The 16,755-nt window shown below is 38.0% G+C and overlaps 2 protein-coding genes across 2 annotated transcripts in view; both read left to right on the top strand.

The window, feature by feature from the left end:
- Positions 1-4,518: 4,518 nt before the first annotated feature.
- Positions 4,519-7,476, top strand: Phm (Peptidylglycine-alpha-hydroxylating monooxygenase). Its single transcript, XM_012376641.1, has 3 exons — positions 4,519-4,727; positions 5,115-5,330; positions 5,406-7,476. The coding sequence occupies exons 1-3, from the start codon at positions 4,614-4,616 to the stop codon at positions 6,072-6,074; spliced, it is 999 nt and encodes a 332-aa protein (XP_012232064.1). The 5' UTR covers positions 4,519-4,613; the 3' UTR covers positions 6,075-7,476.
- An 8,364-nt stretch (positions 7,477-15,840) lies between these two features.
- Positions 15,841-16,755, top strand: part of LOC105677786 (mucin-4) — a 40,490-nt gene continuing 39,575 nt past the window's right edge. Inside the window, exon 1 of the mRNA XM_067354392.1 lies at positions 15,841-16,264. The gene's annotated coding sequence lies outside the window, so the exon portion shown is untranslated. The remainder of the gene's footprint in view (positions 16,265-16,755) is intronic.

Here is a 16,755-nt window from a genome sequence, read left to right as displayed (position 1 = left end):
CCAAGTTTTATAAAAATCCGTTAACTTCTTAAATTTTTCAATATTTTTGGTGGTCGTATTAGATCCGCCATTTTGAATTTTCAAAATCCGATTTGAGATTTGTATTCAGCATACAAAAAAACTCTTTGGTATTAAGTTTTACAAAAATCCGTTAATTTCTTAAATTTTTAAATTTTTGACGGCCATATTGGATCCGCCATTTTAGTTTAGACTCATGTGACAGTGCACAGATAAACAGAGTACTCGAAAGTGTTAATTGGAAGAGAAAAATGTCGAATGAATAATTGCTACACTTGAATAATTACCGTTTTTATTATTTTTTTTCGGTTTTCTGAAATTTTAAGTATGATCCAATTGAATTTGATAATTTTGCCACGCGCCATTGGAAAGCTTACATTTTTCTGTAAATTTTAAGATTTTTTCAAAAATTTTTAGATCAAATAAAAAATGGGCAGCATGGGTGTAAAGTTGAGAAAGAATGCCCCATAAATAAGAAGCAAATTTCAGATATAGTCATACGCAATTGTATGATTTTGTATAAACGAGAAATTCTGGCTAATTGTGTCACTTTTTCCTTAATTTCACTTAATGCCTTGATTTAGAAATATTTTACTTTTCTAAAAGTTTCTATACCTTTTTCTTATCGCGCGCGTGCATGCAAGAGAGGAATATAAACAAAATAAAATAAAAAAACACTATTTTACATTTATAAGAGATATATGTTATTTATTGTATTTCTAAATAATATGAGAAAAATAAATAACATGAGATATAAATACATTTTATGAGTGATACAAATAGTTCGAAAATTAGTGCTTGGGGTATTTAAAGAAGAAATTTTTAAGAAAGGACTTTATCAAGTCACTCTTACTATATATATATATATATATATATATATATATATGATGTGATGTATGTATGATTATGTACTTTATGTTTGCGCAATAAAAACACAACAAAACAAAACAAGAAAATGTATATTTACTCATACACACCTTTATATAATCATATATAAATATATATATTCATATTCATTTATATATAGGTGTATATATTTATGTATGGACAAATTCGGTATATAATTTTGTATAATTAGATATGTACTATTTTTGTCTAATTATGTATGAGAAATTTTTTACTGGGAATGTAAAGAGTAATAGCGTTTTCGATTATACAGGATTTGAACGACCCAGGGTTGATCAATCACTATTTTACTATAAATGCAAGTCTTTCATTGGTGGAGAGGTTGCAATGACGTCATTAACCAACCCTGGGTCGTTCAAATCCTGTATAATCGAAAACGCTATAAAACTCGTAAGTATATATCGTGTCCAAAATTTCTTGACTTTCTTCAAGTACAACAATAGATTACGAGTAATTATTGTATATAACAGATTACCATAATTATGATCATAAATATTGTAGAGTTTACCCATACAGCACAAACTATCCTACATATCCTTAGGACATCTTGGGGAGATCTCGATGTCCTCAGAACATCCTTGGGACACCGAAATATCCTCGATGTCCTGAGGATATCCTGTGGATGTTTTGTGCTATATGGGATTCGAGCTGTTTCGAATCTTTCGCGAATTCGCCGAAAATAGTCTCACAAAAATTATCGCGAATGTTTGGACATTAGTCGTAACCCGTTCAATGTCGCGTATGTTGAATTACGTATAGCGAATTCGTGATATAAATTTGTGATTTTTGCCTGACAAATCTTACGTGACCGCTAGAATAGTCGTTTATATACATATATTTATATTTTTATACTTTAATACATCTCAACGACGGGCGATGGCGCTCGTTGTTCCGACACATATGCCCCAACTAGACCGGAGGATGATCCTACTTGTGACTCATTCGAGTGCATAGTTTGACAGACCGACCGAATCGATTTAATTGGATAAAAAAAATTATTTGATATGGTTAATACGATTGGAAGTCAACTTTAATATAATTTTAACCTGTCAAACTATACACTCAGATAAGCCACAAGTAGGATCATCCTCCGCTCTAGTTAGGGCAATAGGGACATTTAGTGCTGCATATGCCATCTTTCGGTCACTATGACAAGCTTCGGTCATCATGACAATCACGGCTCGTCTACTCGGAACGCGAACGTGAATGCTCTGCGATTAACCGTAATTAACCGCGATTAATCGCGATTCACTCCTTCAAAGTGCGTAATAAGTACGAGTTTTTGTCGGGAGTGTCGATTAAAATGACGGGCGATTGTCAGAACGTATCACTTACGTGATCGCGACTACCGGTGTTTCATCAACCGTTTTCACGCGGGAAAGCGAATTCAAATTGCTGTAGTTCAGTAAGGTAGTTTTCCACCAAGAGACACAAGCGACACAAAAGTATTATTCTCTCTGTTGCTCATTGAATATCGAACAAAGACAGAGTGATACTTGTGTCGATTTGTGTCAACTTGTGTCCTTTGCTGGAAAACATACTAAGTACAAATTTTCATGCGACAGACACGCGAAAATGACCACTATGTCCGCTTAAAACAATCCGAGCGCCATGTTCATTAGATGCACGTATTGAAAAATCAGTTTGTTGGAATTATATCGGGTGAAACATCGCGTACGTGTCCGTATCCGTTGATTTCTGTTTGATCGCCGAAATAATCTCATTTTGAATGCGCATAATGTCGATCGCATATATGATATTCTGTACTACAAATATGTGCGTGACAATTTACGGTATGATTTTCGACGTTGTTTTGAAAATGAAGTGCGCGAGTGTAACAAAGTGCGAGTAGATTTCCAGGAAGCATTCATCCATTCTTCGTTAGAGCTGATGCAATGGAAATATCGCGGCAGAATCTGCAGCGGATAGAGAGCTACAACCTAGCTGGTGAGTACACAATTTATTGAGTATAATTACTATTTAATTGAAGTGAAAAGAAGTAAATAATAATGTAAGTGAAATATATTATTATATTAGGTCCTTGAATAAGTTCTCGCTGTTTCTTAAAAGATGGCGTAGCGGCACTCTGTGCATGGAATTTCGTACGGAAACGCATCAGCTAAGTAGTACTATATGTAACCTCAAATTCTAGTAGATACAGTTTACCACAGTGTCAACCACGTGTTTAATTACCTATTGCGAAAATGTCTACTTTTGTGCCAAATAAAGTGTTTTTGCGGGGAATTTTATTGCACTGCTTTATTCAAAAGAAATCTGCAGCTGAAGCACACAGAATTCTTGTTGAAACATATGGTGACAATGCTCTGTCGAATACGACATGCAGAGACTGGTTTAGGCGCTTTAAAAATAATGACTTTGACCTTGAAGATAAAGAACGTTCTGGAGCACCGACAAAGTTTGAAGACGAAGAATTGGAGGCATTGCTTGATCTAGATCCATGTCAGACGCTAGTAGAGCTCGGGAAAACATTGCAAGTAGATGCGTCAACAGTTTCAAAACGTTTAAAAGCGTTAGGAATGATCCAAAAGTCATTTTGTTACATGACAATGCTCGGCCACATGTGGCAAAACCAGTCAAAACTTACCTGGAAACGCTTCAATGGGAAGTTCTACCTCACCCGCCGTATTCACCGGACATAGCCCCCTCGGATTACCACTTGTTTCGGTCGATGGCGCATGGTTTGAGCGAGCAGCGCTTCCATTCTTTCGAAGAAACCGAAAAATGGGTCGATTCATGGATTGCGTCAAAAGATGAATCGTTTTTTCGACGGGGGATTCAATTACTGCCAGAAAGATGGGAGAAAGTGGTCTCTAATGATGGACAATACTTTGAGTAAAGTTATTGTAAGCCTTATATTTTAAATTAATGTTTTTTTTTAACAAAAAAAACAGCGAGAACTTATTCAAGGTCCTAATATATAATAATTTATATGTATATTTTTTCAGGTGCAGTCGGAGAACATACTTAGCAAGGTGAGTGAATTTATTCATGCATGCATGATTACAGAAAATATTGATCTTGTTAATTCAAACTTTTTTATTCATTTATGTAATATTTTACGTTAAATTATGTGCGCGGCTGGCGCCTGTGCGCCGCAGCACAAAATACGTTTAATCTCATGTTTGTACTTCGTTTATCATGGCAAATTTGTGACGTGAGTTCGCGCATTATTTTTCTGCGTAAGAAAATACTCAGATTGACTAGTATGTAAAGTGTGATATTCATCAATTGTCCGATGAAAAGCTGATAGAAGAATCCAAGATAGAGTTCATAACTGCAGAAGTGATAATATAAAATTTTTTATTATGTTTTATTATTTTCGTAACCAATAAGGAGTTGACGCTGGAAATAAAAGTAATTATGTTAAAACGTCAAAAAATTGCTTTTTCGATATCCATAATTGTTTATACATCGAAAATAATGAAACATAATGAAATGATATATGATAGATAAAGGTATGGATAAAAGTTTCGAAATCGTCGACCTTCGACGCTCTTTCACGAGATGTCACCACCATAAAATTTCCTGTGGCAGTGCTTCTCTGGCATTTACGTATGCTTTACGTCACGCGGTTCGACTGTATATATGTATTATATCGACCGACCTGTAGCGTTTGATAGCTGGCGTAGCATACACAAGAGTCGACGTGTTGAAAATATTATAAGAAAATGTTGGAAAATCGGATACTGACGTGTTTTGTGTTTGCTGTTTTTCTCAAGTTTACTTGTTGCTACAACACCGAGCGATATTCGCTACTTATGCCAAATGTGAGACCAAATAGGGTAAGTATTGTAATTTTTTAATTTTGTTCAATGCATATGTGAATATTTGTTTGCCTCGTTATCTCTTTTACTGTCCTGATGTACATAAAAATTAATTGGTTAAATTTGTTGTACATTTTTTCGTGCATTTTGTAGTAGAATTAGTTTATTTTACAATAGTTTTTATGAGTTAATGATAACAGAGGTAAATTTATTATAAATTGTTCTAATTTCTTAGTTTGAGTATGCAATAAGCAGTCAAAATAAGTAAGGAAGAGCAAAAGAGCTTGGCTACGATTCTTTTGCTCTTTCTCATTTATGTTGATTACTTAACTGTAAGCTTTTTGAAATTTTATATAATAAGTCATATTTTTAGGACAGAAATTATTCAATATGTTTTGTTTGCAGCCCGAATTATATCTATGTACTCCAGTTAAAGTAGATTTTACAAAAAGTTATTACATTACTGGTTTTGAGCCAAACGCAACGATGGAAACAGCCCATCATATGCTCGTTTATGGTTGCACTAATCCAGGTAGCAACAAACCAGTTTGGAATTGTGGAGAAATGGGGAGTGGTGCAAATACGGAAGAGACTGCATCCCCTTGTAGCAGAGGATCTCAGGTAATGATGATTAATATTGTATAATATTTGATAAATGCTATGGATATTGTGAGAAAAACAAATTATTTATTTTAGATTATCTATGCATGGGCAAGAGATGCTCCCAAATTAAATCTACCAGATGGAGTAGGCTTTCAAGTAGGCGGGAACTCTCCAATACAGTATATCGTTCTTCAAGTACACTATGCACACATTAATCACTTTAAGAACAGTGGGACAGATGACTCAGGTGTGTTTATGTATTATACAACGCATTTATTGAACAAGCTGGCTGGTGTCATTCTGTTAGGAACTGGTGGATTCATAATGCCTAGAAGAACAGTACATATGGAAACGTCTTGTCTCATACAAGAAAATAAGACTATTTATCCGTTTGCATATCGAACGCATACTCATTCGCTTGGGAAAGTAGTATCTGGCTATGTAGTGAAGCCGAATAATGAATGGATCGAGCTTGGCAAGAGAGATCCGTTGACACCTCAAATGTTTTATCCCATCACTAATAAAGTTCCAATTACGCAAGGCGATGTACTGGCGGCTCGTTGCACGATGAAAAGTACACGTGATAGAATCACTTATATAGGTGGAACAAACGAAGACGAAATGTGCAACTTTTACATCATGTATTATGTTGAGAATGACACTCCGCTAGAACAGAAGTATTGCTTTTCCAGAGGACCACCTATGTATCATTGGCATGATGAGTTAAAAAATATTCCTAACGAAGAGGCATCCCTGCTATAATATTTTGAATAGTGCCGTCTGGTACAATAATTGATCGATTTTACTTTACATGGAAAATCAAGTAAAATCTGAACAATTTTGGGACTACATTTAAATGCATTTTAATTTAATGAGAATGAATTTGCTTCCAATATATTCCATTTTGAATTTAGAAATATTTATGTCAATTTGTGAGCAACTCGGAGGACATGAGATTATAATTTCGCAAGATCTGACTATTATTTTTTGACATACGTACAGATTATTTTGTGTTATATTTTTTTTTAATTTTCTTTTTTAGTGATTATGGACGAAATACGTAAACAGGGTACATTGTACTTAATTCGTATAAATAATCTTTAAGAAAGAAAGTCATACAAACTCACAATGAAATATCTCTGTTTGTCAATTATTACAAACATGAAATGCAATTATTTAAACTGCTATTGTAATTTATGCCATAAATTACCGATCAGCCGCATGCGCGTATATAATGCATAACTATTGTAATAATTTAAATTGGCTTATTATTTAATCAACGATTGTTTTACAATTGAGCTGTGCGAAGACAGTTGCGATTGGAATAGCTTGATCTCAGGTATCGATTTATTTGACTAGAATTATTATATATATGTATGTATGTAATAATATGTATATCTGATGTCAAAGTGCGCTATGCAGATGTGATATAAAGAGATAATACTGGACATAGGTCTAGTGTCTCAATTAATATTTATGGTTGTGTGCAAATGTTATTCGAAAAGAATAATTGTTGCGATATGTTTCGGTTATAACTAGTTCATTGTAGATTGGTGTCAAAATTTAAAACACTTAATCGTTGTGTGTAAGATATATTTAAATTATTTGGAGGAGCTTGAAGGTGTATTATTTTATTACATATATTTTATGGCATATACACTTATTTCAAACTTATATGGATCTTAAAAACGGAATTTTAGAAAAAAATGCAATACTTATGACTCGTTAATCATAATATCAGGTAACCAACAAGGTTCGTGGTTTTCCGTGAAGTTTATTATCAGTAAAACCGCACAAACTCTGTTAGTTATCGTATATGTTATATAATTGTGTATTTATTTTATTCCGTACAGTACATCGCCTTGCGGAATTTATATTATTTTTATGCGGAAAAAATATTTAAAAAAATATTTTTTTATATATAAGAATTGATTATTAGTTCTACTGTATGTGCAAACTTTATACGTTATTATTTGCACAATTAAGATCATTGCTATTACCGTGATAGTGTTGAAAGACTACGGATATTTTTCAGCGTACTTTTCGCGCGAGACCATCAATGGATAATATTTATTTTCGAATGTGTATATGCGATACGCACAGAGCTGTCGCTGGAAATCTAATTATATAACATAATAGATTTCAATAAACGACCTACGCAAAAGCTGCCTGTATTAGTACCCTTCATATCTTCGTTTCATGCGTTCGCGAAGTACAGCGACTGCATTTTGAACATTTCCCGCAGAAAATGTTGCTCGCATGCACTCTCGTAATTGAGTGTAGCGTATTACTTCGTCGCGGACTACAAACGCGAACGATATCACACTCACGTACGGTCCGACGTTAATAAAGTTCCCTTGGCTGCTGCATACACAATTGACGGTCTTTTGTTTGCACATTTCTGGCACGGCAAATTATATTACAGCGTTACTGTATTCATCATTGTTCGCGACGTGTATGCGTTTGGCCACCATGTTTCGCGACGAAGTATTCACTCGATGTTCTATTTTTTATATTATCAACAGAATTTTCTCAAAATTAATTCTACAATTTGGCAGTACATTGCTGACTTTTATCGTTTTGAATAATTCAGCAGTAACATGTTTCGTGTTACGTTGTTTTTATGTGATTTTTTTATTCATATTATCGCCCCGGTGATCTATTCTGTTGAATTTATTATATAAAGTTTATAAAGTATATATTTTACAATATTTATAAAAGATGTACACTATGTGTCATCAGATTATGATGTGATTAATATATTTTGTCTATATGATTATGTATCAATTAGTGTCGTCATGAAGAATATCACAACAATATTTCTCTTAATTGCGATAACATCAAACGATGAAAAGTTTAATATGGATTGATGCTGCACGGAATATGTATTATTTTGCAATTTTTATCTCATATTGGCAAACGAGTGCGATTGTCATATTACAAAAAATTTTTATTAAATATAATACATGCGCTAAAGTCAGTTTAATTAGAGCATTGCATGATCAATAAATTTTCAACATATTCTATATCTGGTCATAAAAATTTTTGAATTAAATTTTTGTCAAAAGTAAAATCTATTTGGAATTAAAAATATAAATGCAAAATATATTTTTTTTATTTTTATCTCTGATGCGCAAAAAGCAAAATTTCAGTATAGCTTAAAAATGATTGACGTTTGCATTTTTTTTAAATAATACAAGCCATAGACTCCATGGCTTAAATTATGTATATATAATTCGTAACTCTGTAAAAACGTAAAGGGCTCATCAAGAGAAAAGTAGTCTCGTCTCGAGATCTTTAGCACCGCAATAAAAGCACGTCTTGCACGGCTTTACGTCGGATTTATCGTGCACGTTTTCTGGGGAGCCGCGATCTCGCTTGTCTTTCGTATATTTTCCTGAAGCCGCCCACACTGTCGATCGATCGTCGAAAGCCGACGAATTAATACAGATACAGACAGACGGTGAGCCTAATGTATCGAATGGCTTACATTGTTACTTCTAATGTCCATTAATTCCCGGATCGTGACGATGAATTAGCTGACCTTCGATCAACCGTTACATTGATCGTATTGCCGACTGCGAAATTACATTCACGGGACCTGAATGGGAGGATTGACCCACGAAGTCGAGCTATTTATAAGCGATTGGTGGTGCGTTTAAATGAACGAGCGGAATTAATTAGCTCAAGTGGAGCTATGGGAATTAACTAATCGATTATATCCAAAGGGTGTTTCCCGTCTTGCATATATCATGTAAAATTGTCAGCAACCCCTCTTTTATCTACTCTGCAGATATTATACGCGTTAAAACATTTGAATAATTTTAAAAACGAAAGGAGCGCTTAAGGAGCCACGCTTTGCATTATATAAAAAACTGTTTAAATAATACAAGATTGTTCGCACGAAAATCTAGCGTGGCTCTTTAAGCCTCTTTCGTTTTTAAATTTGATTTGATAATCAGTTGAGCCTATTTTTCTTTTTTTATTTTACATTTGAATAAATTTAACAGGGATATTTTTAACATTTTGAGGTCAATATTTTTTCCTCAAGAAAAACACGTCAATTGCTTGAAAGTATAATCTTTATTTCCTCCGAATTAAAGATGGAAATAATAAAATATTGCTCTGTTATTTTGAACAGATTTCAACAGAAATCTAATTAGAGTTTGAAAATTTACAAGTAATAGAATAAAAATTCATAAATTATAAAAAGCAGTGGTGTGAAATTTATTTGCGAGAAAATACTTCTAAATTAATTGAAGAATGATGTAAATATTACACAAGTGTAACAATAACATTTTGCATAATTATGTAAATTAGATTAAATAAATCGGACGTTTTGAAAATAAATCATTGAATCATTAATTTCTAATAAAAAAATTATACAAGAAGAGTAATTGCTGCCGGCGATGAATTATAAATTTAGCAGACGGTATTCGCGATATTCCGGATGTTATCATTATGTTCCTATTGTCGTCGAAATGGGCGGTCATTAAAAGTGTGTCAACGACCGGCGACGTACGTTTTCGGAAAACAAATGACTAGAGAAAGTGCAGCGGGCGAGTTAAAGAATCTAACGAAGGTGTGGTCGGTGGCTTTAAGAGTCATTAATAAGAGCCGAAAGAGCTAATAAAATCTCCTTGTCTTTCTCTCTTTCGTTCCCATTGCGACGCTGTGTTGGATAACGCGGCTTTCAGCATAAATCATCTGCTCGATCATCATTAAGTTATCGTGTGATAACGAATTTGTAAATCTAGTGTCAACTATTGATCTTTGATTAAACAATTTTTATTTTTATATATGGTTAAAGAGAGAAATTACGTTCTCGGAATTGTGTCAAGCGATACGTTTTACTAAATATATATGTTGTTTGTTTATTTTTATCACGAAATAACGTTGCTTTTACTGTAACACTTTATTATCGTATAAATTATGTCTTCCATTATTTCCAATATTCTATTTTTGTTAATTGTTCTGCATTCTTTGCATTAAATTATTTAAATCGAATTATTATGCAAAAATTGCACGCGGACATCATCGTGTGATTTGTGCGATCGCTTGGTGACTAATTCAAAATTTCGTACTTTCGTTTCTTCCGGTTTCAGACGGCCTACTTTACGCACGAAGAAATGTCCGGCGGGGAAGTGTTTTAGATTTTCATCGTAGCGCGGCGTGTCCGATCGCCCACCTGTAAAATCGAAAACCGGTTTCGCTCATTACGCCGTCCTCTTGCACGCGTCTCCTTCAGCTGGAGTTTGTAGCCGATACAGACGATATGTCTGGCGCAAATCGATTCTCGCGTACTCCGTCATCCTTTATGCAATGAATGAATAAGGTCTGTAAAGCTGGCACTCTGAAATAAGAATTTTTATAAATATTGTGCGATATCATACATCTTTGCGAATAACAAAAGTTTATGTATAGACAAATCGTGGACAATCAAATCATGTGAATATCCTTTGCAGAATCTGCATCTGCTTTAATTACGCTGATTTTGATTAGTCAAATTGTTTAAAGAAAAATTGCTATAAAGAAGTAATTTTGATTATCTTTATATATTGAGTTATAGAAGCGCAATTTTATTTTATATCTTGTTAAACACGATTTTTATACACAATATTTAATATTTTTAACTTTGAATTAAAATAAAAAGTGTGATCCATCGAAGTTTAAGAAAGATTTTTAATTTTACAATGGATGTCTCTTGAGAAATAGAAAATGTGTTAAAGCTTTTTACATTCTAAAATTAATATATTTTGTTAAAAAAGCAAAGAAAAAATGGGAAAGAGATATGATATTGCCTCGACTTTCCCTTGCACCAGTTTCGATCTAACGATACAGTGAAAGTTCGAATGAAGTGACAGGAGAGTTATATACGAGGGTTGATCGTGGAGAGGGTTACAGATCGATTTGCGTCATGCGGCGAGCAGCATCACTATTTCGATTTTACCGGAGTGGATGTGTTGCGAGGAATATGGATTACTCGCAGCGAAATAAATCGGCGAGACTTGGAGAGATTTTGCAAAGCGTGACTCGCGTGTTAAAGAACAACTCGTGCGTTCGAAAGCGAAGTTCGAGCGCGACGGAATATTGATCAAATGTTCGATCATTTCTGCTCCATTAGTCGATCAGTGTCACGCGTCGAAAACACACAGGAAAAACAGGGCGGATTACTCTTACTCGCTACGGTAATTCCGGGCGCGAATTTTCGACTTATTTCTCACCAAAGATTGCAAATAAAGCAAAATATTGTTTTTGATCATAAATGAGGAATGAGCTTGTAATATTCGATTTTTATGGCGAAGCGAAGAACATTTCCTTCGCTCTCGCTCGTTTCTCATACGATTCGCTTGTCATAATCTTCTTGTAAAACTTCTTTTTAATTATGTCTCAGGTTTATGTCGACAGAACCGGTATCTGCTATCTGAATATATGTAAAATGTTGCTATCTTAATAGAATATTGGTGTTAAGACAAACGATTTTCTGAAACGATAGTAAATTAAGCAGATAGATAAACTTATGGATATCTCTCTTGCCTGCAAGAAACTTGCCACGGTTCTGGATGAATAATAATTTATTAACTCCCTCAATTGGATTCGCTCAAGTGAATAGAGACCCATAAACTCGATTCTCGGCGGAGGTTTCGCTCGTAATTTTGTTTCCTCCACGCAAAGATATATATAAAAGTAAAATTTCTACGCGTATCAGTATGCTTTGTACGAGAGCCGTATACCTACTTCCGGTTACCGATACATTTCACATTCGAAACATACTCCGAATCTTCACTGTTCTTCGGCCGCACGATGCTGCAAGATCAGGTATTCATGACGATGACTTAGAAAGCGGACAGACGTGTAGCGTAAACGCGATATATGACTGATATCATTAATCATCATCTATGTCTGTAAGTTCATGTTTCCTCTTCTTAATCGCTCTGTGCATCTCCGGCTTCGGGCTACGAATTTCCTCGGAATCAATCAGTTCTGTGTTCATATATTTAGCGCAGAAACATTAATATTGATTCAATAAATATAATATAACAATCAATTTAATTAACAATGTTGATTGAATAATACGCTTATTACTACATAAATATTAATATTAGAGATATCAGTAATATTTAATTAGCTCATTTATTATTGTTTACGCCACATGTTTGTGTTCATATTGTCTAGATATGATTGTAAAATAGAAACTATGAATCATAGTTGTATCCAAACTTTTTTTCGTCGCAAATTTGTGACGCAAAATTTGCATTGTAATATTGTCCCAGAATTACACTTTAAAGATTTCTCCATTTACATACGCTTCCAGTTTGTCGGGAAAATTTTCTCGCGTAAAACTTAAAATACGGAATGTCTCGCCAGCTGAATTGTATCATAAATCGTTAAACGGCAGAAGAAAAACTTATAATTTCATTCGATGCGAAAAAAGACAAGCGATACTAACAAGTCGGTTGTTTGCACGAGGCGTGTCTAGAGCGTGTACTGGTTTGATGGCTTAGTTCTGCTTTCCATATAGAACAAATTAATTGTTGGCGTAAGCCGGGTGTTTGCTGTGGAGATACTAACACAGCTTGGTTATCGAACTTCTGGCAAGCAAGATATCGAGTTTGCAACAATTACCGCTCTTGCGTGAAAGTCCTGCGATATCATACCGCTCCGTAACTCTCAACGCGGAATGATGTTTGACGTTTTCGAAGCGCGCGTATTACTTCAACCTGTACAACCTGCTGAAACTTCTCCGCCCGTGCGATGTTCTATCCGGAAAATGTAGGGAAACAGGAATGAGATAAATCCGAGATTGCAATTCAATTATATTATTACTGTTTTTTCTTCTTCTTTTCATTCCAAAGTCTTGACACATTCTCAGACATATTTTATCATTAGCCGAATGAGAAAGTCGGAGAGCAAATTTCAATACACAATCGACACCTTTTTAACTTTAACAGCGCGATTTTCCTCGCGGGACTTCGTTCTGTCGCGGTGCTAAAAAATCGCACGTGTAATCGCGTGTAGCAGTTCGACTAATGAAAATAACATGTCGCGAGCATCGTAAAAGCATCGTCCGTGCCGGTAAAAGCACACACAGGTTCGATCGTTAGGAAAGCGACCGGGGCCGAGCTCCGGCACTGACTGCAGGCACGGACTTCGAAAGTGAGGCCTCGATCACGTTTCGCGCGATGCCGGCTCGCACGTAGACGCGCGCGAGCGAGCTTTGTTTTCGTTCTCTCTTTTTGTTTTTTTCCTCTCTCCTCCCGCTCGACCTTAGCACGCCGCACGACGCGGTCCGAATCCCGGCACGTTTTCACGAGCGAATCCCTGCTAGACGAAATCGTGCCGAGGCGAAATTCCCGGCGTTATTGAAAGACGCCTTCCTCGCGGACAAAGTTCTCGTTTCGCCCGCGCGAAACGCATTTGTCGTTTAACGTTCTAACGCTTCACGGCGATGTGGTGGTAGTTGATTCAACGGACTACACCGGCTGGCTTCCCGCGGGAGACTTCGTATATTGCGAAGTTGTGCGCGAGGAAATTTTTCCCGCAAACTAGACTCTCGTGGCAGCGCGGCATCGATAGAAAAATTCTTAAAATAAAGGCAAATCTTGCCGAATAAAACTTGAAGGGAGATGTAAATCTTTTGAACTCTCGTTAAAGTCCGCGCGGAAATTTTTCACGGTCTTGTTTTCCTGAAAACCGCCGCGCTTCTAAAATTGATTTTATATTACTCGCGAAATGAGCCGAGCGGTTCGCCTGTCAGTTTCGATTAGAGAGCGCGATTTCCTTAGATATTGCAAAAATCATCTAATTGATGTGTGGAGTTGGGAGATAACGAGTCGACGCGTGAGTGATAAATGGAGCGAGACGCGATACGTAATTGCGCCGATAAGCGAGAGCCGACCGGTGTATTTAATTCTCGCGCCGAAGCGGCGGCTTCGTCGTCGCGCCTTCCCAACGCCCGTAACTCAATTCCGCTTGTTCCCTCTCGTAGGAAACCCATCGATTTCCTGCACTCTCGTAGCTCCGTCGCACTGTGAAATACGGTTAACGCCGGGCGAATCGCTAATCGCGATCGCGAATAGGAAGAGCCAATTTGAGCCGGCGGCGACGGAAACCCGCGGTCCTTCCATCGGATGAAATAAAACGCGCCGCAAAAAGAAATCCGCGCGAATGATCTTTCGTTCGAAATTGCATCACGAGCGGCCGATAACGACGAGAGCGGGCGAGACGCGGTCCCGCGTCTTTCATTCGGAAAAGTGTCGTCGTCGTGGTCGTTGAATTCATCTTCCCAATTAACTGTTTATTAGCTATTCATTAGCGAGATCGCGTCGCGTGAATAACGTTGCGTCACCCGACGCGTATGCGCTATCGCGTTTCCCGCCGGTGTGCGTTCCCACGTTTCTCGTCCTAATTCCGGCGCGCCAGAAATTCCGAAGGTAAACAGACCAAACCGTTCGCTGTTAAAAGGATTTACATTTCTTTTAGAAAGGCAGCTCTCTGCCACGCGGACCGCTTACGTAAGACGTGACCAGCGAAGAATTTTCGCCGAAAGTGTTCTTCTTCCGCGCGCCGGCGACACGCTGACGGTTTCACGCTTCTCTTCTTCCTTTTGCGCAATCCTTTTCTCCGACAATTCGTCATCGCGACGCTGGCGCACCGACGACGGCTTCCGTTTTTCCGCAGACATAGCCGAAAATATTATCTCGCGAATTGAGATTCGCCGTCGTACTGTTTCCACGTTTAATTTCCGGCGCGGCGGTCGCGCGTCAGACGGAAGGTGCGACGAACCGTTCGATTTGTTCTACAACGCGAGCAACGCGACTGCGGAGCAGAGCAGACGGTAGGGCGGGATAGGGAATAAAAGAAGGGTGCGTCGAACGAGTAGAAAATTCACGATTGGTTAACCCACTTCGCTGAAGCGAATCCGGTTGTCCCAGAAATCTTTCTTGTGATTTTACGACGACCACGGTCGAACTTCCCCGGCGATATTGCGCGCTTCCGACTACGGGGATTTCGGATTTAGACAGCTTCCAACGAAAGCGGTCGCAAAAGTTGAGAATTATATTTCCGGAGTTTGCAGAGACAACTCTGCAAGGGATAAAAGGGAATTTCAAGTTTTTATTCATTTGAAAAAATTAAAGTCACCTTCTTGACTGATATTGATGTAAAATATTGGCTAAGCGCAGCTGATTAATTGCACGCCGCGTGACAAAATCATCAATCATCGTCGTTCTCGATTTTCAGGCTCGTCGAAAATTCAGGTTTTATCGAATATCGCAGATTCGCGATTTGTAGATTTCGAGATTGCACGAGCATCATACACGATCGCGCGCGTTCTCCGATGCGAGGGGGATGATGTACCTGTGGGGGTTTGCGGACGCCTTGCGTCGTGGGACCGGCGAACGGCGCGTCTATCGCGTCGCGACGCCGCGGAGGAGGGAGCGAGCGAGCGAGCGCGCGCGCGAGAGAGAGAAAGAGAGAGAGAGAGAGAGCGCGCACGCGAGAAAGATACGTGGTGGTGAGAGAGAGATCGCGATTGGTTAAGCCGCTGTCGGAAAAGCCCGCCTGGCTGCTCGGCCGGCCGGCACTTCGCTCAGTTCTCCACTGCGCTCCGTGTGAAGCGGAGCTTTCGACGTAACGTCCTCTCGCTCTCCCTCTCGCTCGCCGCGCGATCCGCGAGGGATCGATTTCCCCGATCGAGATTCGTCCTGCGGCAGAGTCGCGTTTACACAGGAGTCGCGTTGCAGGAAGTAGGTCGGTTCTGATCGTCGATCCGACGTGCTTTCAGGAAGAGAGCCGGGCGGGCTGAAGGGGCGAAAGAAGGGACGAGATGCTGCGAGTGATCTGAAACGAGAGAGGGCCTGAACTAACTTGAGAGTGATACCGGGAGAAGCCTCGAGAAGCCCCGGAAGACCCGCCTCCGGGAACGAGCACGATTCAGGATTCAGCACGGAGTGAGTACTTTCATTATTGCTACTGTGCGGTCGTCCGGCGAACTTGCGACTATTCGAGTGTCCTTAAACTTTCGCGCGTTTTCGAGATCTTTGCGGACCGCTGTTGGAAGAGCGTTTCTCAATAATTCTCTTTAACGTCGCGTTGTCAGCGCCGGTGAACGGATCGCCAGCACCGATAATCGAATCTTTTGACATCCCCGATATTACAACGCACTGTTAGTGCCTGCGCGCGGTGCAATCCTTTGCCGTACGGTTCATCGTGCACATAGCATGGATTTTTTTTCGCGCTTCAATTCTTTATCACATTTTTGTGACTATGAAATTTAGTTTTCGAAAATATTGCGCAAGAGGCACTCACGCTGAAAATCGAACACGTCACAATATTATGTTTTTTTTGCACGCGCTGTCCGCGCTTGTAGCTGGAGAATAATTTTCCGTGGAAATATTTCTTTTTGCAATTATGGATTACGCGATAAGAGTCACCTGTTCTC

This window comes from Linepithema humile, chromosome 4 (assembly GCF_040581485.1).
Source record: "Linepithema humile isolate Giens D197 chromosome 4, Lhum_UNIL_v1.0, whole genome shotgun sequence".
NCBI lineage: Eukaryota > Metazoa > Arthropoda > Insecta > Hymenoptera > Formicidae > Linepithema > Linepithema humile.
The sequence above is the reverse complement of the archived record's forward strand: the minus strand, read 5'-3'. Positions and strand labels throughout refer to the sequence as shown.

Bases quoted from the DNA above. Each gene is read 5' to 3' on its own strand.
- Phm (XM_012376641.1), top strand. From the start codon at position 4,614: ATGTTGGAAAATCGGATACTGACGTGTTTTGTGTTTGCTGTTTTTCTC. The intron at 4,728-5,114 runs GTAAGTATTGTA...TTTTGTTTGCAG, and splicing joins CAAATGTGAGACCAAATAGG to CCCGAATTATATCTATGTAC. The intron at 5,331-5,405 runs GTAATGATGATT...TATTTATTTTAG, and splicing joins CTTGTAGCAGAGGATCTCAG to ATTATCTATGCATGGGCAAG.